A 21,631-nucleotide genomic window follows, 5' to 3' on the forward strand; every position below is an offset into this window, starting at 1 on the left:
CAAGACCTGGTGATAGGTGGTCGATTCTTAAAGGAGATAAAAAAAGGATTGAGTGGGTTACTGATGTTTAATGTATGTAGAAGTTTTAATTAACTTTACTGTAAAATTGTGGAAATGTATAGAGTGGATGGTAACACACAGGGAGTAACAGCTAGTTTATAAATGGGAATGTGACTGAAAATGGTAGTCTAGTTATATAAATGCCAATTGACAGAATGGTTGAGAATAATCTAGGAACTGGACAGCACAGTAAGAGTGTTCTTTGTGAGCTACAACAAATGTATATCACTACTGCTAGGTGTTGAGAATGTGGAGAAGCATGGGAAAAATACAGTTAGAGTGACCTATGGACTGTGGTTAGTAGTAATAATAAAATATTCTTGCATCTATGCAAAAGATATACTGTGTTGATACTGAGGCAGTATGGAAAATGTGAGCCAAATGTACACTATGAACATGGCAATAATCAGATGATATTATTTTATCTGTAGCAAAAGACACACCACATTGTGGTGTGTTGATGGAGAGGTGTTGTTTGGGAATTCTGCACATGTGCAAGTTGTTTTATAAGTTTATAACTTCTGTCATAAAAAATATATTTAAAGAATAATAATAGGGTGAGTTAGGGGAAAATACTTTGCTTAGTAGTAATATTTTGACAGTATTCTTTAATCATTAGTTAAAAAGGTTTGAAAACAATGCAAGTTATTGGTGGTAGGGTGAGATGTTATATATGTTTGTTTTGTAAGTTAACAACTATTATACATTTATTGTTTATGTATGTTTATGTATGAAGAATATATTTCAATAAAAAAGTTAAAAAATATATATAACAATCACACTGGTTTGATACCAACTTAACTTCAATCACATGCACATACGCTTTTATCATACCATAGTTTCTCCACTGTTTTTTGTGCTTTTTACCACTTACATCTTTGCACATTGCATGTTCAAGTCCAGGGATGCTTCATTTCCTTTCATACATTTTCATTTTACAACCTATAGGAAGTAAGTGGAGTTTTATAACAAAAAATAAATCACAATAACCCAGGCTTTTATAGTTTCCCAAAAAGTTACTGTTGCCAGAGATCTTCATATCTTTATGTCCTTTTGAACCATCAACTAATGTTCTATTTTTCATTCTGAAAATTCACCATTAATATTGGTTCTAAGAAAGTTCTAGTGATGATGAACTCCCTCAGCTTTTGTTTATCTGAGAAATTCTTAACCTATCCCTAGGTTTGAAGGAAAGTTTCACCTAGCGTATGATTCTTGGCATGCAGTTTTTCTAGTTCTTTAATTATTTCAAGGCTGTGCCTTCATGGGTGGATGAGAAAGAAGCACTCAAGTTAGTTGGGATTTCCTTGTACCTAACAAATTACCTTTCTCTTGCAGTTTTCAGAACTCTCTCCTTGTCTTTATACACCACTTGATTGTGGGGTATAATTCTTTTAATGTGCTTTTGGATTCTGTTTGCAAATATTTTGTTGAGGATTTTTGCATTTATATTCATTAAAAGTGTTTCCTGTAATTTTCTTTTTACATTTTATCATTATCTGGTTTTGATTTTAGAGTGATGTTAGCTTTATAGAATGAGTTTGGTAGCATTCTTTCTTTTTTCAGTTTTTTGAAGGAGTTTGGTAGGATTCATGTGTGAAGTCATCTATTCCAAGGCTTTTCATCTTTGGGAAACTTTTGGTGACTTTTTCTATTTCTATTCTGTTGAATTTGTCAACTGTTTTGTCTTGCATATGCTTCAAATATACCCTGTAATGGTAGTCATGTTTCCTGTGTTTTACTGCTCTTTACAATTTGGATTTTCATTTTTCCATTGATCAGTCTAAAATATTTTTATAAATTTTATGTATAATTTTTAGAAATCAGCGTCTTATCTTTCTGTTTGTCTCCTTTTCTTTATTCTACTCAATTACATTCAGATGTACTCTTTTTATTTCCTTAATTTTATGCTTTAATCTTAATCTTTTCTTTATAGTACCTCTTTGTAGATCACTTAGAACTTTCTTCTCACATAATATAAATATTTAATAGCACACTGTATTAGTCAGCCAAAGGGGTGCTGATGCAAAATACCAGAAATCAGTTGGTTTTTATAAAGGGTATTTATTTGGGATAGGAGCTTACAGATACCAGGTCATAAAGCATAAGTTACATCCCCCACCAAAGTCTATTTTCAATTGTTGGAACAAAATGGCTGCTGATGTCTGTGAGGGTTCAGGCTTCCTGGGTTTCTCCCTTCTTAGGACTTGCTTCTCTTTCCCATGTGAGCTTATTTCCTGGGGCTCCTTCTTAAGGCTTCAGCATCAAACTCCTACATCAAAACTCCAAATTCAAAAACCTTCAACTCTGTCCTTTGTCATGGCTTTTACCTTCAAGTCCCTAAGGGGCAGGTACTCAATGAACACTGACACAAGAAATTTGCTTGATTACTTAAATAAGTAATCAAGTAAATATCTGAATCCAGTATAATCTCATATGCCCAGAGAAAAAGACCAGTTTACAAACATAATCCAATATTTCTTTTTGGAATTCATCAGTAACATCAAAGTGCTGCACATACTCAACCCTTTTAACATTAATTTTGCTGTATACCCCTTATTGATATTTTGGGCTTTCATTTTCATTAATTTCATAACTATAAACAAATTATCCAGGTCAATTTTTTCCCATTTCCTGTCTTTTTTTTTCTTGGACTGATGGATTAATTAGAAGTGAATTATTTAATTTCAAAATATTAGAGGGTTTTCCATATATCTTTCTGATATTGATTTTTCATTTTTTCTATCTTTATACATGTTCTGTGGATGTTTGAAAAGATTATACCCTCCATGTTGTTGAACACAGAGTTCTATAAATATCAATTGGGCCAGTTTGGTTGATTGTGTATTTCCAGTCTTTTACATCCTTGGTGATATCCTGTTTAGATTTTTTTTCAATTGCTAAGAGAGCAATATTGAAATTTCTAGTCTATAATTGTGCTTTAATTGTGGATTTGTCTATTTCTTCTTTCAGTTATAACAGTGTATGATTCATGTACTTCAAAGTTCTGTTATCAGTTGCATACACTTTTAGAATCACTATGATATTTTGATTGAGTGAACAATTTATTTTTATAAAGTATCCCATTTTATCCTTGGTTTTATTCCTGCACTGAAATCTAAATTTTCTGGTATTTAGATAGCAACTGTCAACTTGCTTTGTCCCAATCGTTCTTTGTAACATTTTCCCTGCCTACTTTTGCCCTGAGTATTTTTATGATTCTCCTTTTCACCATATTTCTCAATAGTCAAACTCCTTGATGTGTGGTTGTTCTAGAGTTTACAAGATACATTTCTAAAGTTATCACAGTCTATCATCAAATGATAGAGATGATATCTATATCAGTTCGTGTGTTATGTAAAAATTGTACACTGGTGTACTTCTATTTCCTCCTACCTGAACTTGAGCATACCTTTGTATTCCATTTGATTTCTACATAAATTATAAATCCAAAATATTGTTATTTTTATTTATAGTCATTTATGTTTTAAAAATATTTTAAAGGGGTAAAATATTTCTTACATACATAGTGAAATATTCCATTTCACTATTCTTCTTTCTTGTGCTACATCCTTGTTTGTGTCTGCTCGAAGGTCTTGTTTCTTGGTCTTTACTACTTTTTTTCTTTACTTTAAAAGATGTTTAGAGTACAAAAGTGTTACATATAGAGGATTCCCATACAACCCATCCCCAGCCCCTCCCACACTTTCCACCATTAACGATATCTTTCTGTAGTGTGATATATTTGTACAATTGATAAATACATATTGAAGCATTGCTAATAACTATTGTCTATATTGTACTTTATGGCTTATATTTTGCACTGCACAATTTCATGGGCTTTGACAAAATGTGTAATGGCTTGTATTCATCATTGCACTATCATGCAGAACAATTCCAATGTTCAAAAATGCCCCATGATATACCTATTCTACCCTCACCCTCCCTCAGAACTTTAAGTGACTATTGTCTTATATTAATGTTACTAATTCTTCCTTTTCAAGAATAACAACAAGTCTACATTAGTCTTTGGTTGTATTCCCCTTATGTTTGTTCATTCCTCAATCTTGAGAATTTTGGGATGGTGATGTCCACTCTGATTCTGATTGACAGGGGACTTAAATCCCATGGAGCAGATATATGAAACTGTCTTGCTTGCAATTATAAATACTGTCTGTTTGGGGGACGATGTCAACCATCATCATCCTTTTGTTAGTTGCCTGTGTGAGTCTGATGAACTGGAGAGTACGTGAGATTCAAACTCAACTAGCACATGAACAGCTAGAAGATTTAAGTCTCTTGGACATATATTTAAAGGGTATAGTGCCAATTATAGGTTCAAATAAAAGGGGCAGAAGAACCATATCTAGGACAATTATAAATGAGTCAAATTCTGATACAATATGGAGATAAGTTTTCATATGTTCCCAGGTAAGACCCATTGACAGTGTGCTGATTTCCTATGGTTGTCTGCCCTACATATATTGTCTAGATGCTTCTAGGACCCTGCTTGAGAAACCATTTACTGTGGCAATCAGTGAAGTGTATAAATGTAAACTCTGGAATGATCTCCCAATCCATGTTGAAATCTCTTGGTCGTAACTCATTTGTATTTAATATTTCCCCCTTTTGGTCTTTGTCTTTTTACAAATGGATCACTAGGTGGTATTTGGTAATATTCACTTGGTCCCAGGGAGGCCTATCCCTGGGAGTCATGTCCCACACTGAGGAATGGGGAAAGTAGTGAGTTTATATGATGAATTTGGCTTACAGACAGGCCACTTTTGAGTGACAAGGAACCTATCAGGAGGTAACTCTTCAGCTCTCTATATTACTAGGCTAAATTTCAGTTTCACAAGTCTAGTGACATTCGTATATGTGTACCTCTTGATGTGTTTATTTTTTCCTTCATATCTGTTTTTGAGATTCTTTCTGTTTAAGAGTTTTTTAAGTTACTTTATTATGATGTGCTTCAGTCTGGTTGGGTCTTCATTTGGGTGTTCACTGGGATTTTTTGTTTTATGGAATTTAAGTTTTCGTTAAATTTAGAAATGCTTTTGTTCCTTAAGTTTTGTTGTCTCCCATCCATTCTTTCATTCGGACCTTTATGTATACATATCTATTATTGCTTGCCTTTTTCTTATATGTTACATATGCTCTGTTTATTTATTTTTACTCTTTATGTTTTGAAGTATGTAATTTGTATTTGTTTTCAGCTTCACTATTCTTTCATTTTACAGTGCCTAATTTGCTGTTAGTCCTATCCAGTAAGATATTCAATTAAAATATTTTGTTTCATTTCTAGATTTTCCATTGGCTCTGTCATATCTTCCATATCTTCCCTCATTATGACTACTTTTCCCCTTTAAATACTTGATTATATTGAGCATATTTTTAATCAGTTTTAAAGCTTTTTTGTGCTGTCATTTCTGCATATGTTCACATTAGTGAATTTATTCCTTATTACGAGATATTTTCCTGCCTATTGGTATGTTGAAGCTTTTTTGTTGTTGAACACTGATATTGGATATTATATTGTTGCCTGAGTGCTGCTGTTGTTTTTAAAAGAGTGCCATATTTTTTCTTACAAGTGGTACACTAACTTGCTTGATCCACTTTAAGCCTTTTATTATTAAGATTCATTAGTGAGAGACTGGAATAAATTATATTTTATGAATATTTTAACCCCACAATTAAGGAATGATCCTTCTGGATACTGTCTTAAATGGCCTGAAGTTTCATTGAGGATACTCCAATATACTTGGCTGAAAATAGAATATCTTGCAACCCTGTATGATCTTTGGAATTTTTTTGTTTGTTTAAAGTTTATTGGTTAGTTTCTGTCTAACCTCATGAAGATTTATTCTACTCATGAATGGCTTATTCATTAGCAAACACAAAAGACAACAATGTAGATTTTGGAACACTTTTGTTACATAGCTCTCCTCTCTATTTTCTTTTAATTCATGTTGCTGCCCTGAAACTTCCAAGCACCTCAGGCTCCTTGATTTCAGCACCTCAATGCAAAAAGCTTTCTCTTCTCTAACTTAGTTCTGTAGTGACTCATCTAGTTGGTGCCTTTGGGAAAAATCTTGAGCATATTTCACTTAGAGCATTGACTATTGTTTGCATTAAGTGTATTTTTCACATATACACTCTATTATTAACACCTTGTAATATTGATGTACATTTATTTCACATCTAGTTTTTAACAGGCAATATTTTAGAGTAGTTTCTGGTTTATGGAAAAATTGCACAGAAATTATAGAAAGTTCTTTTAAACTCCCTCACATCCCACTCCCTCATATACAGTTTTCTCTATTACTAACAACTTGCATAAATATGGAATCTTAGAATTGATGAATACATATTGACACATGATTAACTAAAGTCCCTAATTTACATCAGAGTTCATTCTTTGTGTCTACAGTACTAAAGTTTTTGACAAATGCATAATATAGTCTATCTACTATGACAATATCATATATAATAGTTTCACTGATCTATATATATCCTGTGTTCCACCTTTTCATCCTTCCCCAATTCTGTTGAGGCCCTGGCAAAACTTATTTTTACTGTCTTTATAGTTTGCCCTTTTCTGAATGTCTTATAGTGAAAGTCACCCAATATGTAGCTTTGTTAGACAGGCTTCTTTCACTTAGATATATGCAGGTAAATATCGACCCTGCCTTTTTGTGGTTTGATAGATTACTTTTAAAATCATTGAATAATATTCCATTTTATGGATGAAGCACAGTTTATTCCTTCACCTATTAAAAGACTTGTACTTCCTTCCAATTTTTTGTAATGATAAATGAAGCTGCTATAAACATTTCTATGTAGTTTTTTTTGTAGGTAAATATTCTCCACTCATTTAGGCAAAGACCAAGAAGTACAATTGTTACAGCATATGGTAAGCTTATGTTTAGTTTTGCAAAAAACTGTCAAAATCTATGACAAACTGTCTGTACCATTTTGCATTCACGCCAAAAATTAAATAGAATTCTTGTTACTCCACATCCATTTCAATCATTGTGTTGTCAGTGTTCTGGAATTTGCCATTCTGCTAGGTGTATACTGGTAACTCATTGTATTAAATTACTTTGCTAATAACATACAGTGCTGTGTATCTTTTAATATGCTATTTTCCGTCCATCCATCTTCTTTGGTGAACTGTCTGTCCAAATATTTTGCTCATTTTTTTAAATTGGGTTGCTTATTTTCTTATAGTTGACCTTAAACATTATTTATAAATATTTTTTGGAAACGAGTCCTTTATCATATGCATTTTGCAAATATTTTTCCCAGTATGTGTCTTTTACTTTTATTCTCTTAATGATATCTTTCACAAAACAGAAATTTTTAATTTTAATGAAGCCCACTTATCAATTTATACTGTCATGCATTGTGCTCTCTGTGCTGTATCTAAAAAGTCATCATAAACCAAGGGTCATTTAGAATTTCTTATATATTATCCCTTAGAGCTTTTATATGTTTGCATTTTATATTTATGTATATGGTATATTTTGAGTTAATTTTGGTGGATGCTATGAGGTCTGTGTCTATATTCATTTTTTTAGAGGTGCATGTCCAGTTGTTCCAACATCATTTGTGGAAAAGTTTATACTTTCTCCTTTGAATTTCTTTTATCTTTTTTCAAAGGTCAGTTGACTATATTTGTGTAGAACAATTTCTTGGTTTTTTATTCTGCTGCATTTGTCTACTTGCCTATGTTTTCACCAAGAGTACTCTATGTTGCTCACTGAAGTTTTATATTAAGATGTGAATTTGAGTAGAGTCCGTTCTCTGATTTTGTTTTTCTCCTTCAATGAAATGTAGGCTATTCTGGGTCTTTTGCATTCTCAGATAGACTTTAGAATCAATTTGCCTAAATCCACAAAAGAACTTACTGTGATTTAAAGGGAACTGCATTAAATTTACAGACCAGGTTTTTAAGAATTGGCATCTTAATAATATTGACTCTATATCTATGAACATGGAATATTTCTCAATCTGTGTAGACCTTGAATTTATTTCATTAGACTTTTGTAATTTTTGTTATGTAAATATTTTATTTTTTTAAAATTTTATACATAAGCATTTCCTGTATTGGAACTAATTTTAAATGTGTTGTGTTTTCAATTAAAATTCCAGTTCATTGCTGATATATAGGCAAATAATTGACCTGCATATTAACCTTACAATAAGTCCTTATTAGTTCTAGTAGTATTTTTTTGTTGTTGTTTGAGATATTTTCAATAATAATCATATCATCTGTAAAAATAAAGACAATTTAATTCTTCTTCCCAATTGGGGGATCACTTATTTGCTTTTCTTATCTCTAGCAAAGACTTCCTGTATGATGTTGAATATTGTGGTAAGAGGGAACATATTATTTATCTTGTTTCTGATTTTAGAGGAAATCAAGTAGCTCTCACCATTAAATGATTTTGACTGTAGAGTTTTTGTAGATGTTCTTTTTCAATTTGAGAAAATGAATCTCTATTTTTACATTGCTGAGGTTTTTTGAAAAATCAGAATCAATATTGCATTTTGTTAAATGCTTATTTCTGCCTCTATTGATATGATTTTTCTTTTTCACTATGTTGATGTGATGTATTACATTAACTGATTTTCAAGTGTTTAATCAGCTTTGCATATCTGCTATAAATCCCACCTGGTTGTAGTCTATTTTTTATGAGGATGAAAGAATACAGGAAAAATACAGGAAATTGGATCAGTTTTTAAATATATATATAAAAGAGCTTTGCTTGATATTCACCAGTCTGGCTGGACTTTCTAGGTGTCTCAACGTGTCTCTTCTCCATTTATCTCTCATAAAACTAGAGTCTTTATTTTTTTAACTTGGAATATATTGGTATCTGTTAAATAATGCAATTTAAAAATTCTCTTGAAGCCAAGCAATTGACTATAATCTGGTCAACACAATGGGAGGGGAAAAGATCTGCAAATCTATGATAGAACCATTAGGAAGGCATAGCTACATTTTGTTTTCCTGCTTCTTTCTGATGGAATATACTCACAGGGTTGAGGTATCTTGGTCCATGTGGATGATAGCAACAACAAATTAGGAAACATTAAGGAGATAAAAGGACCTATAGCCATGGAATTTTCAAGTAGAAGAATCATCATAACCACTAAGACTTTTAAGATACAAAGAAGAGCTGATTATTTTAAACTATTATTAACACAGGAGTCTATTACAATAGGTGATAATAAATCCTATATATAATACAGATAGTTACAATTTTCATTTATGAAATGAAGATTAGTAAAATCTTTTCAGTGATGTTTGTATGATTTTCAAAGATATGTAAAGTTATAGATGCACAAGAATCAATTAAATTTCATTCTTCTCACCATACAAAGATTGATCTATATATCTTCAAAAAAATACAATAAAAAATAAATGCCCATTGTATTAGTCAGGCAAAAGGGTGCTGATACAAAATACCAGAAACTGGTTGGTTTTTATAAAGAGTATTTATTTGGGGTAGGAGTTTGCAGATATCAGGTCATAAAGCATAAGTTACTTCCCTCACCAAAGTCTATTTGGAGCAAGATGGCTGCCTATGGATATGAGAGTGCAGGCTTTCTGGGTTCTTCCCTTCCAGGGTCTTGCTTCTCTCTGGGTTCAAGTTTCCTTTCTTCCCAAGGCTTGCTTTTTCCTGGGCTCAGTGTTTCTCTCTTCCTTGGGCAGGCTTCTCTTTCCTCTGTGAGCTTACTTCCCAGGGCTCCAGCTGAAGGTTTAAGCATTAAACTCCAGCATCAAAAACCCTTGCATCAAAAGCTCCAAATCTGTCCTTTGCCATGCCTTTTATCTGTGAGTGCCCACTCACCAAGTGGTGGGGACTCAATGCCCTAATGACATGGCCCAATCAAAGTCCTAATCATAGCTCAATCATGCCCAGGTACAGATCAGATTATAAGCATAATCCAATGTTTCTTTTTGGACTTCATCAATTATATTAAATTGCTACACTCATTAAAAAAAGAAACTTATTAATGTTATAACAAAAACTCATCATTGATTTCAATCATTTGGTTCATTTAATTCTTTCTTTTTGAGGTCAAAAGCCATTTAAAATGTTATAAAAATTTTTCAACTACTTTTAATGCTGCTTTTGTACTTGACAAAAGCATATTTTAAACGTATTGGAAAGGGCAAGTGCTATGCATATTCAAGAGAACAATATAGACAAATTCTATCCTTTTCATTTTGACCACCAATAAAGTATATAGACAGATAAAGAGAAAACACAGGCTATTACAGCATGATGAATGTTTCATGTTTTAGGGGGCAAATGGATGGGAAGGCTAGAATTGCGTAGGAGTGACTTTTATAGTGAGAAATGAAGGATAAAAAATTAACAATTAAGCCAAGGAATTAGGAAAATATTTTTGACAATGAAACAACACACAGAAAGATTAGACATTAAAAGAGACAAATGCATCTAGTGAAGTAGGATGTGGAGGTGTTTTAGGTGAGTTGTATGAGCTACTATTTTGAGGAAATTTCTGTGATAAAGTTTGTGCTCTTCCAATACCTATTTTGGTAAAAAATATGTTATACATATATATATAGAGAGAGACTTTCATATTCTTTTTTTTCCTGTTTCCAAAGTCCCATATACCCAGCTGCTTTTATTTCCTTGGTGTCTTTCACATTATTTATAGGAGTTGCTTGCTATTTAAGCAACACACTGTGTTGATGTTTCCAAACATGCACTTATATTTGGCAGGTGTTTTACTTTACCAAAATACCTAAGTTCCTCAAAATACTCCTTATCCATTTTCACTATCTTTCTTTAAATTCAATTCTTTTTTTAAAAGCTAATAATATTTTAAATTGTAGTTATTATTAATTCAACATGTTTTGCAAATCCCATCACTTCACAGTTTTAGTATTTTGTTTTTCCAGAATTCTGTGCAAATAAATGCTTTCATGACAAAAGCATGTATCCGAGTTCATGTTGAATGTTTTGACTTTTTAACATAAAATTATTTACTTTCTAGTGCAGAATGGAGAATTTCTTTGTTTCTTTCATTCTCTCCTCTATTTCTTGTGTTTGAAACAATTTCTGCCTAAAGAAAGTACTCAATGCATATTTGATTGTTCAATGAACAATTTGTTTGAATGGTTTGAATAATCGTGCAAGGGGGGCCATTATTTATTCTTTAGCTGGAAAATATAAAATATGTTAACATATAATTTCTTCTCTTGTGGTATGTTTTCGAGATACACATTTCTTTTTAGTTTTTGTTATTCCTAATTTGGAGGTAAAACCAGGATATGTTAATATAACTATTATGTTTGGATGTGTTTGAAAAAGAGTTTTGTGAGAGAGTGACTGGACCCATTTGAGCTGGAGTGTTTTTAAAATGTGTTTACTTGATTAGAGATTTAGGGATTTACCGTATATGCTTATTCTACTTCACAGTCCCTGTTTCTTTGAAAATATTGCAATTCTATTGATTGAGTCACTGAAGGCTTGTTTTACCTGCTTGTTTCTCAGGGTGTAAATGAAGGGGTTGAGCATAGGAGCGATGGAAGTCGTGAGCACTGATACACCCTTATTAATCGCCACTGAGTCTTTTGCTGAAGGATTGATATAGACGAAGATGCAGCTGCCGTAGGTGATAGAAGCCACAATCATGTGGGAAGAACAGGTGGAAAAGGCTTTTTTCTTTTGCTGGGCAGAGGGGAATCTTAATATAGTCTTGATGATATAAATGTAGGACAAAACTACACAAATCAGTGTTATAATGAGGGTAAGCACAGCACAGATTATAATAGTCTGTTCCATGAACCAAGTGTTTGAACAAGCAATCTTCAGGAGGGGAAATGCATCACAGATAAAATGATCAATGATGTTAGAATCACAAAAATCCAGATTTAGGCCCAGGCCAAGTGGGGGGATTACAATCAACAGGCCAGCCACCCAACAGCAAAGAACAGTTTTTCTGCAGACTGAGCTGCTCATGATAGTCACATAATGCAGAGGTTTGCAGATTGCCACATAGCGGTCATAGGACATGGCGGCCAGGAGGAAAAATTCTGTTATTGCGAAGAAGTCAATAAAAAATACTTGGCTGGCACAAGCATTATAGGTAATGACCTTGTCACCTGTTGCTATGTTATACAAGTATCTGGGAATACATGCAGAGGTGAATGAGATCTCTAAGAAGGAGAAATTTTGTAGGAAATAGTACATGGCTGTTTTTAGGTGATAGTCCAATATAATAAGGAAAATGATTGTCAGGTTTCCGGTTATACTCAACATATAGGTGAGAAAGAGAAAGAGAAATATCAGAATCTGCAGTTGTGGTTGGTTTGTCAGTCCCAGCAGAATGAATCTTGTTACTGTACTATTTCTCATTGTTGACTCCTAACTTCTGTCCAATCTGCATGTATTATTCAGTGTCAGCTTATTAAATTGTGTATTGCTGGAACTTAATCCATATATTCAGGTTTTTAAAATTAAAAATATTCCAATTTCAATAAAAATTACTCCTTAATTCTGTAGTCTCTAAAGGATTAATTTTTATTGCTATTGGTTTATAAATTCATGGGGAGTAAAGACAGCAATTGACTGTTAAGAATTCTTTTTTTTGTTATGTTTACTTGACACTTTATTCCTTCTTAAAGTGCTATTATATGCCGAATAACTTGGTTTCACCATGCACACTTTGTAGTCATATGAAATTTCTCTTCTGGCTCTAAGAAAGAAGATTTCTTTTTCCTGCTTTTATTTATATCAGGTGTGTTTTCTCCCTGAACAGCTCTAAATTCTACACCTGTTTGCATACACACATGCAACTTGCCTGGCTCCACTCCTGCTAAAACTGACACCTCAGATTTCTCCATCCATACATCATCATATATACTCCACAGTGGTGCCCAATACAGAGTATTTTATGTCATACTATACTTACAGTAATTCTTACATGGTTGTCTTCTGAAAACTAGCTTTAAAAACACAGCAGACGATACTTTTTCTTTGACCAATTTCTCCATTATTTTTAGTATTTTCTTCATCCCTTTTTACTTCTAAACATTCTGACACTGGCTATGTATTTTCACCAATTCCTATGTTTCAAAAAAGTTGACTTTCAGTTGCTGTTTATTAAATTTGCATATTTATTTTTAATGATGCTATTTGATTCTCAGTTGCATGTATTCAATCTGATATATCTACTGGAACATGTTACATGGGCTTCAAACTCACCATGTCCCAAATAAAACTCACAATTATCTCCATCTCTTACTCTCTTTCTCTCCATATGTTCTTTAAAATAAAGCTAATAGACTGCATTTATTGAACACACTCTATGTACCAGTTATTTTAGTAGACACTGCAAGAAAATGTCTTTTCCCTGCCCTTATTAACTCACCAGGGTAACCTCTATTCATCCATTGATTTATCAACTTCTACTTCAAGCTTCCTGGAAAGTCCCCCTCTAAGTCTGTTGGGTTTATCTTCAATCCCCATCAATGAATTCCCACAAAAATCAAAACTTGCTACCACATGAGCACTTAAAAAAAACTACAAATATGCGAAGGTTTTGAAATCTTTGTGTGTGTGTTTATTCACAATAATATTCAGCAAAGTTAATATAATCCCAGATGTATATAGCCTATGTCCAGGAAATATTCTAAATGAGCATACGTATCACATGTGGACCTATAAAACTACTTGGCTTTCCATTTGAACTTCAAATTTTTATTAAGTTGATAACTACTTTGTCTACCTAAATTTCTTTAGATCTTTGAATCTGTTGTTATGTTTTCTTTTGTCTTTTTTTAAAAGAAAATCAATGTTTCTGCTTTTATTTACTTTCTCAGTTTCTTTGCAGCTAACAAGAGTTAAACTGCCTTCTCTTTGCCTGATCTTCTAGTAAAATACAGTCTTTCAGTTTTGCAGATTTTACTTTCCATCACAGTGCATCTATCTGTGAGATATTAAAACCAGAAGGCATGTATATTGTGATTCTGTGTTTATATTAATAACTCTTCCAGAGATTGTTACCAGGCACTGACAATTAATTATATAAAAGTAGGTACTCAAATATTTTCATTTTAAAATCAATGTCTTTGGCCTGGAAATTTTCATACATCAGTGAATTATTAAAGTTTTCCATGGAAACTTCAGCTTATTTGTACATAGCCTCATTTTACATGATAAAATGATGTGTTCTTTTACTGATGTGGGGATAGAGTCAGTTCTTATTATCTGAGTTTCACTACAGTTTAGGCCTTCTCAGAGTTATAGTCTAAGCCATATGGAAGAAATGACCTACATGCCTGTTTTACCCAACAGAAGTAGTACTCTCAGGAAATTTAGGGACAAATTCAATAAATTCTAATAAATGAAATAAACAGTGCTTGACCAAAGATAGAAATTATCACTCACATTTTGAAATTTGTTAGAGCTACCTAAAAATTTGTTTTCTTTCCCTGATTTCCAAAATTTATGAGTAAATGCTCAGGCAAGTTGATATAATTAAAATGACAAATATATCACTTACAATTTTGACTGTCAATCATATTTTTTGTTGAAACACATGAAATCCTGTGGCTTTTAAATTGAAAATTATAGTTGGGATGAAAATTTTCATATGAATATCTGGTAACTTTTGCTTGTAAATCCAAAACCACATTCATGACAATTCTGGAATAAATAGAGCTCTCAGAAATATCCATCTTCAATCAATTGTGCAGACTGGTTTGTTGTAACTAGTGATACTCTGTTTAAAATAAGAAAAACAAATGTATAAATGGGTGATGGAATATTAGGATTCCTCTCCGGTTTTATGGGTATTGTTCTTCTGAACTTTCAAGTCAGGGAAGGAGTTGACAACATCTAGCATGACATTTGCTTTTTATGATAAAAGCCCAATTATGAAAAAAAAGAGTCCTTGGTAACCTATGAACAACAAAGTCCCCAATGAATCTTCTGTGTAATGAAATTTGGGGAAAAATAGCATGCTAATAAAGCTTCTTTGGAGACAGTGTCCTTGGAGACAGAACTTTGAACATTAGCAATATGATTTGTATAATTGGATAAATAACTTGTCAAATGTTCTTTAACATCTAAAACTATTGCAAATTACTTTACATGTAATTATATATCATCATTTGTGGCAATTAATTCATTTCATCATTAATGTTCTATCAGATTTTAATTCATTTACTATTGATATAAATCCCTGCTTTTATTTTCCACTAGTATTAAAGTTGCTCTTTGATGTATCCTCATTGTTTAACTGATGCCTAAAACATATTTTATTTTACCTGTATTTATCACATTTCAAAAAGTATTCCGAGAACGGCATTCTGATTCACACTCCATGGAATAATTTCCAGAATGTATTTTCTGGGACAAAATGATATGGTATATATTTTTTGATAAGAACATAATAAAGTTATATAAATATTTGTTTAACAGTTTTGAATATTATTGATTGAAGCATCCCTGATTATTGTTATTGAATAGGTATTGTTTTCAGTTTTTTCTTTTACCTTTATAGTTTTTCCTATGTTTACATAACACAAGTGAAATAAAAGGTACAGAAGAGCATGTGTATACCTCTTCTGTCCCTTTTGTTGAACCTATATACTTGGCACTAGAGTTGGTAGTTGTATGCCCAAGAGATTTGAATTTCTGGGCTGTCCATATGTCAGCTGGGCCCTGAATCTCACTGGAGTTGTAACACTTAATCTCCAGTTCATTGGACTTACCCAGGACAACTAACAAAGAAGTGAGGAATGCCAATCACCACCAAGGAACTGAGAGAGCCTACAATGGCAAGCAAGAGTCTCATCCATCAGCCATATGGGATCGAAGTCTCCTCTCAGTTTATGGTGGAGTGGGTATCACCATCCCCAAATCCTCAGGGGAATAAAATATGGACCAGAGCAGACTTACTGGTATTCTGCTATAGATTTATTGTGATTCTAGCAATTGAAGAAATTATATCATTTATGTGGGAACAGAGGCCACTGGAGTTGTTGAAGGCAGGGAGAAGAAAAAAGAGGTATAATATGGGGACATTTTTGGGACATGGAATTGTCCTGAATGACACTAAAAAGACAGATACGGGACATTACATATCCTGCCATAACCTTCAAATTGGAATGGGAGAGAATGTAAACTACACTGTAAATTAAAATCCATGTTGTGTGGTAATGCTGCAAAATGTGTTCATTAATTGCAATGAATGTACCACACTAATGAAAGAAGTTGTTAATGCAGAAAAAGTGGAAGGTATGGGGAATGGGCCACATGGGAATCCCTTATATTTTTTAATGTCACATTTTATGTAATCTATGTATCTTTTAAAAATAAATTTAAAAAAAATTTAAAAAGAGAAAAAAAAAACACAAGGGCAATTCTCAATGAATTTTGTCTATGTATATGTTGGTATAACATTGATGATCCAAATCAAGATATAAAACATTTTGAACACTTCAAAGGTTTCCCTGTTCCTCTTTCATATAAGCCTCTATCCACAGAAATAACCACTGTTTTCACTTCCATCACCAGTTATTATTTTTACCTTCAATTCATTTAAGTGGTGTCCCACAATAGATACTCGCTTTTTTCTAGATTCTTTGATTCAACACTATGTCTTTAATTCATCCATATCTTTTTATTCATAAATAGGATATACTTTTAAGTTGATATCTGGCCTTCAATTGCATGAACATATATTTTTATTCATTGTAATCTTGCTGATTTTTGTTGTTTCTATTCTTTTGTGAGACTAATTTGAATAATTCTGTTTCTTATCATATGGGTCATATGATAAGCATATATTTAATTTTCTTAAGTACAGAGACCCCTCCACAAATGAAGCAATTGAACCCCTCAAACCAAATTACACTTCTATCAGCAGCTATTCAGAGATGAAGTTTCTTCACCTCCTCAGCAATCTTGGGATTATCTTTAAAAAAGTATTGCCATTCTTTTATGTGTGTAGTTGTTTTTCATCCCAAAGCTTTAGTTCATTAATGAGTAATGATGTTATGAACCTTTTTTAAAAATTAATAATGGCATCTTATTTAAAAAATTTTTTTTCCGCTCTTTACTATTTTTTAAATGTTACATTCAAAAAATATGAGGTCCCCATATATCCCCCACTTCCCTCACCTCACTCCTCCCACATCAACAACGTCTTTCATCATCATGGGACATTCATTGCATTTGGTGAATACATTTTGGAGCACTGCTTCACCACATGGATAATGATTTACATTGTAGTTTACACTCTCCCCCTGTCCACCCAGTGGGCATGGCAGGACATAAAATATTCAGCATTTGTCCCTGTAGTACCATTCAGGACAACTCCAAGTCCTGAAAAGGCCCCCACATCATATCTCTTCTTCCCTCTTCCTACCTTCAGCAACTACTGTGGCCACTTTCTCAACATCAATGCTACAATTTCTTCCATTACTAATCACAACAGTTCCATGGAGCGGCAGGGTGCCTAAGAGTTACCTCTTAGGTAGCATATTGTTGCTTAAATGTGGCCATTCTCTAAGCCAAACTCAGCATGTAAATGCATTACCTTCCCCCCAGCATGGGACATGAATCTGGGGATGAGCTTCCCTGGCACCAAGGAATTACTACCAAGCACCAGCTGATGATGTAACTAGAAAAAGACCTTAAATAAAAGAGTCAACTCAAGTCAGCAGAATATCTCAGGCTACATGTAATATCAGCTGTTAAAAATTGCTTTTTGACTTTGAATAAAAGGGGGAAATGGAAAGGACAAACGAGTTTATATGGCTATGAGTCTCCAAAAAAGAGTTGGGAGGTCATCAGAGGGGTCGTGCTTATATATACCTCAGCAGGGTCACAGAGACAGCCAAAGTAGATTCTATGGTCATGGCAGATGGCTCTGGAGTTCAGTGCCATGTCAGTTGGCCCTGCTTTGAAGTTTGTGTTCCTGAGTATGATGGAGTTGAACTCAGATGTACCTTTCTATACATGCCTCTTCTATTACTTTTACTGGACCTGTGGTTGGCACTGGGGTTGGTGTATACTCAGGAGATCTGCATCTCTGGACTGTCCATGTGACAATCAGGTCCTGAGCCTCAGCAGACTTGCAACCCCTACCCTCTGGTTTATTGGACTTACCCTGGCCAGCTAACATGGAGGTGAAAAAGGTCAACCATCACACCAGGGACCCAAGAGTGCCTACAACTGCAAGCAGGAGAATTGCATCCATCATCCATGTGGAATCCAAGTCCCTCTCGATATAGAGGTGGGGTGGACATAACCATCCCTTGGTCCACAGGATGAACATTTTTTGAATGCTTTTTCAAAAAAAAATGCTTGTTCAATTGTTTTGTTTCTTTTAAATTGGTTTTCTTTCTTTTCATTATTTAATTCTTATTGATTCTTGGAGTCTATTCTATCTTCTAGATAGGAAATTAACTATGTATAACTGTGATTTAATGTTATACTAAATAAGGTTTTAATTTCACTAAAGTAAAAATGTGTCATTTTTTCTTGTGTGGTTAATGTTTTATGTCCTAAGAAATATTTTTTTAACCATAAGTGCATTCTGTATATATTCTTCTAGAAAATTTATTATTTTAATTTTCACATCTAGTTTTGTTAAGCATGCCAAATTATTTTTTGTTTTAGGTCAACTTCTATCATACTTTATGAAAAAATAAGAAGCATACTGGCATTCCAACATCAATAGGATTTAATCATTATCCACAGAGAAATAGGAATTCCTCTAAAAGGAATGCTAACCATGACCATATCCCTTTGTGTTATTTTTTGATATTCCTTTAGCAGCTCAATTTCTTCCTTCATTCCTACTTTTTATAGGCATTTGAGTGAATCTATTCTTTATTTAAAGTAGAATTTTTTTTATTCTGGAGAATCAGTTCACATAGTTAGTACATCAATGAGGAGATTCAAATCAACCTCATAAAATATTTTCTGGTCCTGTGTATTGTTGTCTGAATAAATGGTTTCGATTTTAATTCTCCCCATAAATATAAAAATGTGTTTATTAAGATGCATGGCTATGGACTTGCACACAGAATATATCGCTTACATTTACAATATAATTCTTCCCTCTACTGCCAAACAGAATGACATTTTCCTACTTACCTCTCAAACTCAGTGACTGGAATCATGGCTAGACACCATTGTTCAGTAACTCGGGATTTCATTTGGTTTCTGGAATAGCCATTTTCTTGATATCATTGTACAGTATTCACAGACATTGGCCTCTAAAAGTCTTTGTGTAACACCATCACTTGAACCCAGTAGAAAAGAAATGCGTCATTCTTTTACCTTCCCAATCCCAACCAGTTACAATAAATTGCAACCTATCAATGGGTATGATCCATGGATGATGTATTAGTTTCACAGCTTATAAAAAATTAATACAAACTTGGTGGGTTGAAACAAAAGAAATTTATTCTCTTACAGTTCAGAAATATGAAATCGAAGTGTCAGTAAAACTGGTTTCTTTGGAGATTCTGAGGATAAATTCTTTCCATGCCTCTCTGCTGCCGAATGCAAAAGAAAAGGAGAGAGCTCTATTGATCTATTTCTGAAGTATATGAAAATTTCTTATTTTAGTTATTCCACATTTTGAGGTAGAAATTACATTTGGTTAATTTTTATGGATGGTTTCCACTTTTTTCCTATTTTCCTAAAGTTCACATTTTATGACATCATAATCTATGTTTTAATATATTTGATATAACACTGTAGTGTATTTGTCTATTGATTCTAAATCTGCATCATGTCTAGATTGTTTACTATTGATTTTTTACCATGGACTGAAGTTTGCATTATCTTGCATCCCTGCATATCAAGAAGTTTTTTGATATGCTGACCATAGTGGACGCATATTTTCTTTAAAGATTGTTTTTCTTTTTCAGTAAGCCAGATAATTTGTTTCTGTATCAGCTGGAAATTTCAGAGACCTGTGTGAAGCTTTTATAAATGGTGTTTCAAATATTTATTATATTCTAGGTCTACTGCTCCTCTTTAATTCTTTAAAGAATTTCTTAGGTATGTGATTGCATGGCTTCTGAAAAGCCACTTGGTAATTGTATGGAACACAGTGAGGTGGGATTCACTTATGGGTTAGTACATTAGTGTATCCATATTTGCAAATATAGCTGCATTTGAATTGGATGTGCTTGCACATCTGTTTTGGAAGAAATGCTTCTTTCTCTGTATGCCTTAATTTCCAATTACTTAAGTAAAAAATAACTACAAACCTAATTGCTAGACACAGAGCAATTTTATTCTCTTAAGTGCTGGAAATCAGAAGTCTGAAATCAAGAGATTGGCAGAGCTGGAATCTTCTGGATTCTTCAAGAAATAATCTTTACCGTTGCCTTTTTTAGTTTCTATAGATGGCCTGCATTTGTTGTCTCATGGTGCCTTCCTTGCATTGCTTCAACCACTTGCTCCATTATCATATTTCTACCGGTGATTTGATTCTCCTGCCTTCCTCTTTAAGAATCTTTTTTATTATATTGGGCCTACCTGGATAACCCAGATTAACCTCTTAATTTTAAGATCCATAACTTCATCATATCTGCCAAGTCCCTTTTACATTCACAGGAATTAGGTTCAAGGTAGTAGAAGTCATTAAGCCTATCACAGGTGAGTAGGATTGTCCAGAGAGACTAATATGGAGATAGCTTGTGCTATTGGTACTAATGGGTGGAGTTTATTCTAGCACAGGTAGTAGTTGAGCAGGTCTGAACAACTTAGAGTTTCGGACAGTTATTTCTCAATCTCTAGTAATTGTTTGATGACTAAATTTTTCAATGGAATGACTCAATGTTACTTCTCCATTGACAATTTTAATTGTCAATTGTCCATTGTCTCCCACAGTTCTTAGAATTACAAAAAAAATGTATGTATATTCAACATAATGTTAAACATATTATAGTGGTGGCTTAAAAGGACATGATTTTTAGAACTCCAGACAGGATTTGATCAGTTTCTCCAGATATGATTTAATGGGCTGCCATTGGTAGAGACAGGAATAGGAACTATCAGAGACATCAAAGATTCTCCTTGGAAAGAGGCCTTTATTATTTTTTCGTTAGGGGTGGATGAATTTTCCTTGTTGATAGTGTGTTGAATACTTTGGCCTCTTTTTTATTTTTATTTTTCCAGCATTTGTTCAGGAAGTTTTCAATTAGATCAGGGTCCATCTCAAGCCATTACAAATACCAACGAAGTTTTTGTTAGTTTCAGTCTGAGAATTTGGGCAAGACTGGTGTTAGTGAAAAATATGGGACAAATAGGAAAAAATCATTAAAATAAAACCCTCGGTATATGAGTATGAAAAGTTAGGATAAACCAGTGATCTTAGAAACTACATCATACAGATGAAAAGAAACGATTTCCAAATATCAACCTGAGGTCCAAAACTTCTTCAAAATGAAGCCTATTATATTGCCAAATTCAATTAATAGGAAAATGAATTAGTAATGATAGGTTTACAGATTATAAATAGAATACATACTAATTTAGAAAAATTAAAATAG

The 21,631-nt window shown here is 33.1% G+C and overlaps 1 protein-coding gene across 1 annotated transcript; it reads right to left on the reverse strand.

The window, feature by feature from the left end:
* Window positions 1–11,516: 11,516 nt before the first annotated feature.
* Window positions 11,517–12,461, reverse strand: LOC101431594 (olfactory receptor 6C2-like). Its single transcript, XM_058309091.1, has one exon. It carries the CDS (start codon window positions 12,459–12,461, stop codon window positions 11,517–11,519), a length of 945 nt encoding a protein of 314 aa, XP_058165074.1.
* Between the last annotated feature and the right edge of the window lie 9,170 nt (window positions 12,462–21,631).

Source organism: Dasypus novemcinctus, chromosome 12 (assembly GCF_030445035.2).
Source record: "Dasypus novemcinctus isolate mDasNov1 chromosome 12, mDasNov1.1.hap2, whole genome shotgun sequence".
NCBI classification, from domain to species: domain Eukaryota; kingdom Metazoa; phylum Chordata; class Mammalia; order Cingulata; family Dasypodidae; genus Dasypus; species Dasypus novemcinctus.

What these genes read in the sequence shown, in the direction of transcription:
- LOC101431594 (XM_058309091.1), bottom strand. Translation starts at nt 12,461, where the DNA reads ATGAGAAATAGTACAGTAACAAGATTCATTCTGCTGGGACTGACAAAC.